Source organism: Topomyia yanbarensis, chromosome 1, assembly GCF_030247195.1.
Source record: "Topomyia yanbarensis strain Yona2022 chromosome 1, ASM3024719v1, whole genome shotgun sequence".
Classification (NCBI taxonomy): Eukaryota; Metazoa; Arthropoda; class Insecta; order Diptera; family Culicidae; genus Topomyia; species Topomyia yanbarensis.
Window position 1 is genome coordinate 6,730,429 of NC_080670.1, and position 10,024 is coordinate 6,740,452.

The following is a 10,024-nucleotide window of genomic DNA, read 5'->3' on the forward strand; positions in this document are numbered from 1 at the left end:
GTTCGAGCCTCTCGATTCGAATCCTTTTGAGACGATTTCGACTCCATTGAGCTGAAAACGTATCACATTCGATCAAGCATTCGAGCTTTTCTGTTTGCGGTACTAGATTTTGACTTCAATGGTATTAGCTGTTTGATCACAATTGAACAATTAAGATTAAACAAAAATAAAATTCAGTCTATTATCACGCACCGAGCAGAAGCAAAAAATCGCACTAAAGCCTAGGGGCTGATCACACTAGCACTAGGAATGTATAACAAATTTGCATCAAATTAGAAAAAATGCATTCAATTTCCATTTTTTGCATCAACTTTGCACTCCCAGAAAAGTTTGATTAACAAACGTCCTGCGCTGATCCACTTTTTCTATACATTTTAATATGATAATGTTTTTGTGTTATGTATTGTAGAAATATTGAAATATAATTGAAATTCGATACCGCAAACTGATCAATTGCTGAAACAATCCTATACAAAAATCTATCATCTAATGCCTTCAACATAAGATTACTTAATTTCTCATATTTTTTTATTTTAGCGTTATCATATAATAAAAGTATCTTTCAAAAGGTAAAGAAAAATATATGATCGGTCCAAAACAGCTCATATTTGGCAAGAAACGCTTTCCATTTTTCCCAAACGACTTTCCTTTACACTATTTACAAATAATTGATGCAGGATAATTGCATCAGCCTTACAACTTTCTTTACCCCTTTGGTTGTCCGTGTAACTTTTGAACCCTTTGGTATTGCGAGTGTTTATTATATAGAATATATACGCTGAATTTTAATCTCGAACATAGGTAGTCGACAGTAGTAAAGTTAACGAGCATTTACCATCCACTTGAGGCGTTTTCGAGATTGTTTGCTAATTTTCGAGTCCGGATTGAAAACCATTATGGAAAAATGCAAGTTCAAAATACTTTAGAAATAGCTTGCCAAAGAATCTATCCGTGACTTACCTTCGAAAAGTTTCAGGACTCTCCATTGCTACTAACTCATGGCTTTGTTACAATTCTTGTTGTAGTACTAAGTTTACTTATGCTGTATATGTGGTTGTACTGATCCTGCCAAGCGTGTTTTCGGTTATATACAGGTCATTTCCATCTTCCATGCATCGTCCTTCTCCAATTACGCACAAAGAATCGGGTGGATCGGTTTTGAATCACATTTGGCCATATTCAAATAGATCAGTGCGTAACACACGAATCTATGGGCGATCTTGCTGTTTCGTCGTGTAGCATGAGGAACATGATTAATAAGATTCTTTAAATTGGATAATTTGTGTCAGTTTTTCATATGTATTGATATCTGGTGTTCTTAAGAATAAACTTATTTTATTTTAAACCCTAATTCTGACTTTTAGGTTAAAAAACAAATTTAATTCAGCCAACAAACTGACAACTAAATGATGTATCTCCAAATGTCTCGTTCGCCTTATTGTTAAACGGGACAGCATCCCACACAACATGATCTCGTCCTTTTGCAATCCGCTAGCAGCTTGCAATCCTAAGTTTCATCTGCAAACTATGGTAGATCTGATGAGGCAACCTATAGAGCTGTGCAAATCGCATGGTTATTGTCCTAAAAAACACACTATACATGATTTTTTCAATGGTTTCTAGCTTAGAAATAGAAAAAGGATTGAGATATTAACTCACAGTACTAATATGCATAAGTAAAGGTAGGTACCCGCACACCCCTAAAGATCTCTATTGCATACTGAAATAAAAAGGTATTACCAAATACAAATATGTTAATACGGAATACTCTGATGATTTTTCGAGGTTACATTTCATAACCCAGGTACACCGATAAAGGTACACTGTCAAAGTGACAGTGTACTTTGGTGAATTGAATGAGAAACTGGCACCGCTGAAAACGAAAAATAACAAATTTCGCGTTTCCATGGATAATGTTCATAATATAGAAAACCTGGGAAAGAGAATCTAAAAATTTTCGCAAATTCGACGAAACAAAAAAAAACTAGTGCTTAGAGGAAAGTTTTAGGAGAAAAGGTAATTAAATAGTTTGAATTTTCACAATTGTGATATTATTTTATCCACAGGGATGCTCACAATAAGCGTTTGCGCGAAACTCGGTCCCCTTGATGACTGAAAGTTTAGTCCATGTGGCGAAATAGTTATTACTCCGGTTCGACACTAATAATTATCGCGCCTGAAATGAACAATCGTTGTTTCTTTAACCCGATCTCGCCCTCCGTCCACCGGGAGGACCATTGTGCTGGAGCAAATTAGTCGAATAATACAAAAAATATGTCTAATTAAGCGTTATCCAGCAACGGCTCACTCAATCTGTAATTAGGACCACCGAGCAACGCGGCGATTAGGCCCTAGCTGGAAACCTATCTGAACACTTATGGTCAAATAACAAAAATGTAGCACTGTCCCACTTGATAACTTATTCAGTTCCTTAAAAATTATTTGGAATGAATTTTCTGTAGTATTTCATAATTTCGTATCCATTGTTTCTGGGTTTCTATCACCGAAATGGTCGGCTCAATCTTTGTTTTAGTATATCGTATGCGTAACTAAGTAAGTCGGCCATGAAATCATTTGACAAAACGCTATGGAGATACCTCAGCACAAAGATTTGGGTTAGTGTTGCGACAGACTCAAATTACCATCTTCTAAACATTCAAAGTTGCTTTTTCGGTTATACCGTCGGTTTGAGGATCCATTTTCAGTAGAGTTTCTGTAATGAACGATGAGAAATAATTGTCGTGTTCAATAAGAATATTGAATATCCTATGGTATGTATGATAATTTTCTGAATTTGATTTGATCGTAGTCATTTGCACAATATGAGATCTTACATCTTTTAATGATTTCTACCCAGGCAGTTTTTATGTCAGGGAAATAAGGCCACGGTGTCATGGCTTTTACGAGTGTGTCGATTGTGGACCTAATACTAAAAAAGGAAGAATAAGGTGAGTGCGAAAAATAATGGTTACGCCGTGACAGCATTCAACTCACCTGCAGTACCATTCAAATCTTGATCTAGGAATGCTACCGTGGTAGTCGAAGAGAACGTCGTTTCTGGATGCAAGCAGTATAGTATTCTTTTAGCATAGGATATCATCCTTGACGATCCGACCTCACCGGCGGGAGGGACTAGTTAATGTCACTACCCTACTGGAAAGCATTTTCAGCAAATCCAACAAAAGAATTGTCAGATACCATGTGAACAAGGTGGTGATGAACGCAACTGTAATCTTTTACCTTGAAGCAAACCCTTTCGGTCATGCAGTCACATCGTCGTTGTAGAACTGTATCTGTATTTCCGTTCCAAGCTAAAATTATGTTTCGAATGCCAGCTATGAATAAGTTTTCGGTGAAAATTTGCTTGTGTTAAAATGGTTTTGCTCAACGACTTCAGTAAGGCCAGATTTTTACATTCGCGAAACAGGCGAGTGTTTTCTATGTAACGTTTTTGATGAAATCGAGATTATAATAGCAGTCTTTTTTCGATTTTCTCCGTCTTCTAAATTTATTTAAATAAAGCAACAATCAAATTCGTGGTATTCTTCGGCCAACGAGCAAGTTTTTCAGAAACGATCGGGCGATACAAGTGATGACATTTGTGATTTACGGTGAAACCGAGCTGGATGCCCGGTGTCACTTATCGCAAACATCGTGAATGCGACCAACACTAACGATAACAAAACGGGAACATCACGATACAGAATGCAATGATTTTCAACCTTCTCGTACTCAATTAAGATCAGCCGGCAATTCCAATCACTGTATATATTTTCGGTTGCTATACTATTATGACGTTGACAAAATCAATAGCATACTTTGATCGGGGAGCGTTGCCAGTTTCAATAAGTTTCAGTAAAACTTATCCGTCATGGCGAGACATAGCGATTGGATGGCGTAATTTGTTTGCTCTGTGAGCCAAAAAGTGATAACTCTTTTGTATGGGACCTTGGCGTATTTAATTTGTATTTGGTATTACCTAGTACAACGCTTACAACTTATATTAATTTCGGTTTTGGATTACAGTCACTCTAGACTCGCTCTAATGTTTACAAAATTCATATCAAAATACAGTTTCGAGCAAACCTAGAGCGACTCTGATTTAAAAATTAAATCAACATTAGTTTGAACGCTATAATTCGATTGGCAACTGTATTCGATAGATGCAGTTTGCAATCAAAAGTTCCATTTGCAAACTATAGTAGATCTGATGAGGTAACCCATAAAGTCATACTAGGATTATGGGTTTGGATATGTTATTCTCCAAAAATGAAATTTTTTTTTGATAGTTTCGCTCGTAGAAATGAAATAAGTGAGAGAATAACTCGCAGTAATAAATCTGCACCAGAAAATGTAATTACTCGCATACCCCTAAAGATCCATATTCTTCACTACACAACTCTTCTTTATCTTTCACCATCGAAGCTTTATTATGATTTATTTTCTGTTTTGATTTATTGATTTGAAGGGACCAGAGATATACTCATTATTAAACTGTAAAATGAGCCGCACATTTTAAGACTTTCTTCGTACGATTGGTTGGTTTTATAAACGTCAAATAGCTAAATGACGACAAGGTCGCATCTATATAGAATTTTCATCGAAGTCATGTTGCGCAATTCCACCTCGTTCAGAATTCACAAGCAAAAACGAATTAGTTTTATAATGGACATTTATACCCTTATCGTAAGTTACTCGCGAATAATAATTTGATAAAACATCGAATAGCCCTTCAGCCAAGCCTTCAGCAATAAACACAGTACCGCCAACGTTGGTACCGCTTTGCGTACCGCAGTGCGAAGCAATGCGCAAGCAACAAGAGACGACAGAGATGCCAGATTTGCAGACAAGTCTGCAAATTCGCAGACTTTTAATTTAAGCTGCAGATTTTTCGATGACGCAGATATTTGCAGATTTTCTAGTTTGGTTGCAGATATTTGCAGATTTTTTAGTTTTGTTGCAGATATTTGCAGATTTTTGAATATAGAGGCTTTTGGTTACACTAGCTTTCCTGACATTTTTTGTTCTTCCCAGACTTTTAAAATTATTATTGCAGACATTTGAAAAAAGTACCTGGCATCTCTGAGAGACGATGACAGTAGTTACGTTTCATCTTACGATTCTTTTATCCATCCGTGCGAGAGTTCATCGTTTTTGATTGCAGTGATCGTAGTTTATTCGCGTTTGTTTTCTGTTCGAGAAACAAAATAATAATTATTAACTTATAACAAATATCTCCAATCTGAGTGCAATTATTTTTTATACTGAACTCATTATAGAACGTGCTATAACATATTCCATGGAAAGCTACAATCAGAGATAAAACTTGAGCCAGTCATCGCATGGATTCGCTGAACATCAAAATGGAGGTACCGGATTTGCCACTTCCTGATCATATTGCACAGCTCGGCGAGGACGGACTTGGCATTATTGCCAACTCGGAGTTTTTGGCTAATGGAAATGGATTGTTCCTTGGCGATACTGACGATGCCGACGACGAAGATGATACTATTGTAGTGCATATGGATTTGCGGGAAAATTTGTCCACATTGAGGTCAGTTATCAACTACTGAATGGAGGTCATTGACCGGAAGTGATTTTCTCTATTGAATTGTTTGTTTTTATTGTAGAGGACTCGTCGAACAGCGCATTGGTGTTTCATTGAAGCATTATGAATTCTGGCTGCAGGATACTCAGATGCTGGAATCGCACAAGAATTTGGTTGATCAATGCGTCCAGGGCGAAGGTCTGGTGCAGATCAATGTTCAAGTTCAAACGGCAAAACGACGTATCAATATTGCTGATGTTCTGAAGCCAACGGATGAGGTTCTGGAAAGCTATCAGCAAGAGTTGGAACTAGCTGCTGCACAAGCTGCGGTTGCTGCCCAGGTTGCAGCCGCTGCGGCAGCAGCCGCTTCTATTTCCAACCTGGACACAAGCTCGACTACAAAGCAAAATTCAACTCCTTCGCTTCCATCGGCACCAGCGACCATTTCGAATGATTCTGTACCACCGTCTACCAAGCCACAGCAATTAACTTCGAAAGAGGAGCTAGAGACTGCTTCCGCCGTGGCTGCAATTATAAAATCAGCAAATGCGGAAGCGAACGCAGAGAAAGCGGCTGCCCAGTTGCCTATCAGCAATGGTTCGGGGGTTAAAGATTCACCTAAAATTGCGGACTCACCCACGATAATCGACGACGACGATGATGACGATGACGAAATGGGAGATGGTGGTCAGTCGGCGCTGCGTTGGGTTTGCGATACGAATTTTAAGCGTGACCAGCAACGGTTGAACATTCCGGACGATCCGGTTGAGTGGACGGTGGCGCATGTCAAACACTGGATCCAATGGGCTGTTCGGATTTTTCAGCTGACCAGCATCAAGTTGCCGGATTGGACCATTAGCGGCAAAGAATTGTGTGATATGGATCATAACGAATTCAAGCAGAGAGTTCCGAACGATCCGGGCGATCTGTTCTGGACTCACATGGAGTTGTTGCGAAAGTGCAAATTTGTCGCCGTTGTGCAGAAGCAAGGCGATGGCGATGATTACGACGAGATGGCAATACTGCGGAAGGTTCCGAGGAACAGTTTAGGAAGTGAGTATTTCTATCGGTTTGATGTGGTTTGATATTTGATCGAGTTTCGATATATTTTTTACGCCTAGATGAAACTAGTTACTGCGGCAATCGAAGCGGAAACAATGGTCAGATTCAGCTTTGGCAATTTTTGTTGGAAATCCTCACTGATAAAGAGCACCGTGGCGTTATTCAATGGATCGGTATGCAATACGTGTTTTTATAAGCGTTATCATCTGACAACCATGCTTTTTTTTGTTTAATTGTTTTTAGGCACAGAAGGAGAATTCAAACTGTGCAATCCGGAACTGGTCGCACAACTATGGGGCGAGAGGAAGAACAAGCCAACCATGAACTATGAGAAGCTGTCACGAGCCCTCCGCTACTATTATGACGGGGATATGATCTCCAAGGTGCATGGCAAGCGATTTGTGTACAAGTTTGTCTGCGATCTTCGGGAACTGATTGGATATGATGCCTCCGAACTAGCTTCTCTTGTCAACGAGGGGCCCCCGATTGCCAGCGATCAGTTTGATTTAAAGAATTTTGATTTGGACTTTGATTAATGTTTGTTCCCTTTTTTGCTTTTCACATCTGATATTGCCTTCATTATATTGCTTAAAAAAGAAAGTTTATCGAACCGTTGAACTAAACTTGCCAACAAAGTTTGCAAGCGTTATTTGCTTCATACACAGAAATATATGTATCAACCGATTTATTATGTATTCATTTAACAAAAGATGATAGATCGAATTTCTACCGCTTCCTCTCGTATTTAAATTTGTAAATTGGGGCTTGATCTTTCGTTCCCTTTGACACTTGTTTTGGCTTTCTAAGGCGCTTCTCCTGTAAAGCTCGCTTTAGTTCCATTTTCTGTTGAACAATGGTGAGTTCTTTTTCCCGCTCCACACGACACTGCAATTCGTGGTAGGACTTTTTCCGCTCGTCGTTCATTGCCAGAATAACCTTAAAATATTTAGTGTTTGAATTCGAAAAAAAAAAACATTTCGCTTTATAAAAACGGTTTTACCTTCTCGTCCTGCACATCCAACACCAATTTCGCCAACTGGTCCAGCTTAGGTCGGTTGGTTTTTCTTCCAACCAGACTGGGATGCGTCTGCAGTCGTTCCGCTACACTGAACTCCTTAGCTTCCTGTTCGTCTTCGACGAAAAAAATGTGCGTATTCTTCGTCTCATTGGCAACATCCGTCATGTGTAAACGAGCCTGCAGCCGGCCTATCTTATTCGCCTCCATGGTTCGCTTCATATTGACATACCGTAAATCTTGCGTTTCCATTAGTCGAACTTGTGCCGGTGTATGCTCGTCCTTGTCCCGTTCTAGCTCATGATGCTCACCCTTCTGTACCTTCGAGTTTATCATGTGGTGGTAGAACTCGTCCGGGTTCCGGGTAAGGGCCCGTTTTCGCAGCAGCTTCAGTGTGTCATCCTTTTCGTGCTGATCATTGGCGCGCCGTTTGTAGTCCTGTTTCTTCTCCAGTAGCCCAAGGTGGGCGCGGCTCTCCGGCTGTGCCCTTTCCCGGTGCACCTTCTGGTTTGATTTTGCTGCCTTCTTCCAGCTGGACATGATGTTCAATCGATTAGTTTTGTTGATCACGAGCGATACGAAGGGCGAAAATAAAAACACACGTTTTCGTTCAGAGGCTCACGGTTGTGTTTTGTTTATAGGCAGTCATGAATGACAGTTTATTTTGTTACAGCGGCTTTCTGAGGGGCGAGGGCACTCACCAAGTAACGGTAAATGTATTTCTCGACCATCGCCGGCTTTTGGCTTGGGCACTCACAAAAACAGTGAACGGTTACCAAACAACGGTTCCAAATTCAGTTATTGAGTGGAAGTCGTCGTGGCGTGTAGTTTGCGTGGTTCGTGCGTTCTCGATCTAATTTTTCTTTTACGATTGCAAAATGGCGTTATTGCGTAGTTCGCGTGGTTCGCTCGTTTAAAATTTGATTTCCTCTCGCGTGTAAAATATGTCGAATAGATTGCACGCGGATTCTTGCGATATATATGAAAATCGAGCTGCTCTTTGTTTCTGAGCCAATTTGGCACAGATTTTGCGATGCTGAAACAAAATGGTGGGCAGTGTGCAGGTGAAAAAAGCAGCGCTAGTGAATGTTTTAAAGCGTTTAATAAAGTGAAAAGTTTAAAAAAAATGGAAATCTGATTGCTCCCGTACCCGGAGAAATGGTGAGAAAGTGATTACAGTTTTTTTTCTACTAATTTTGCCTACAGTAGCAAATAGGAAGAAGAGCCGAATGCTTCAAGTACGAAGCCGGAAGTAGATGCTGAAAAAATCGCCCAATACTAAAAATTGGAAATATTGAGAGAAAGTAAATGTTGACAGCTGTGTATAATGCAGTGGGTGCGTTGTGCGTATCGTGGTGCCTTGTAGGAAAAATCGGAGAAAGGTTCGTGCGCTCAATTTTTTTTCTTTTGTCTTTTAGTTTGAAAATTGTGCGGGAATCGAGTTAACCGCGGGTTCATATTTCTCAGTGAAATTGGCACACATGCTATGGTGAAACAAAATGCTGTGGCAACTGTGTAAATGAAAAAGCAGAGCAAGTGAATGTGTTTAACAGTGTTCGATAAGCTGGTAAGCTACATCGAGTTATATTCAAAGGAAATGAAAGTTTATTTGTTCCAGTAGCCGGTCAAACTGGAATAAAGTTATTCCTGCCTTTTAAATCTTATGGCATATTCGTTTTTGACAGTGCACTACACCGGTGTAGTCGGTGCTACACTCATTCAAACTTGGGTGTAATCAGTCTATCTCTTTCTTTGCACTACACCGGTGTAGCACCAAGAAAAAACGAAAACGCCATTATTTTGGTGCCCGTAGAAAACACGATAAGGCTGGGAATAGGTGCAGAAACGAAATTGAAGCAGTCCGGTACTCAAGGTAAACAGGAAATATTGAGAGATAATGTATTTTTTTTCAGGGTGACATTTAATAAAGTTTTTATATGAAAATTTTGGTTTATTCCCCTCTCGCAGGTTGATGGAATTGACGGTATTGTAAACATCATCAAGCCACAATAGATTCAATAGAGTTATCTAAATATAAGGACCTTCGCTCTTTTTAGTTTATATTTACACCAAGTTCTACTACTACTGTTAATAATCCACCAATCATTATGACTACTCAGGATTTGATTTGTATAAGAATCCCGCTTCAAGATGTTGATTACAATACGCCTCGATAGTGGTGTATCGAGGAGGTCGGGAGGGCTGATATAAGCCTTTTTTCTGTTCTATACCTTTCCTCTATTTTTCAGCTCATAACAAAAAATCAACCAGTAACAAATAGATAATTGAGATAGGATGTGCTATGTGTGGTGGTTGGCTATTCAAGTATTAGTAGTGTTCGAAATACTAATGTATATCTTTCATGTGATGATCATAACTTCAGCTGTATCTTGTACCTG

At 39.4% G+C, this 10,024-nt stretch overlaps 2 protein-coding genes across 2 annotated transcripts; one reads left to right on the plus strand and one right to left on the minus strand.

Annotated features, from left to right (window-relative positions):
• Positions 1-5,096: 5,096 nt before the first annotated feature.
• LOC131676741 (DNA-binding protein Ets97D) lies at positions 5,097-7,294 on the plus strand. Its single transcript, XM_058956016.1, has 4 exons — positions 5,097-5,554; positions 5,631-6,601; positions 6,670-6,783; positions 6,854-7,294. Exons 1-4 carry the CDS (start codon positions 5,343-5,345, stop codon positions 7,144-7,146), a joined length of 1,590 nt encoding a protein of 529 aa, XP_058811999.1. The 5' UTR covers positions 5,097-5,342; the 3' UTR covers positions 7,147-7,294.
• Positions 7,281-8,257, minus strand: LOC131676742 (probable U3 small nucleolar RNA-associated protein 11). The gene is made up of 2 exons (XM_058956018.1): positions 7,611-8,257; positions 7,281-7,546 (listed from the first exon to the last, which is right to left on the minus strand). The coding sequence occupies exons 1-2, from the start codon at positions 8,163-8,165 to the stop codon at positions 7,337-7,339; spliced, it is 765 nt and encodes a 254-aa protein (XP_058812001.1). The 5' UTR covers positions 8,166-8,257; the 3' UTR covers positions 7,281-7,336.
• Positions 8,258-10,024: the final 1,767 nt, after the last annotated feature.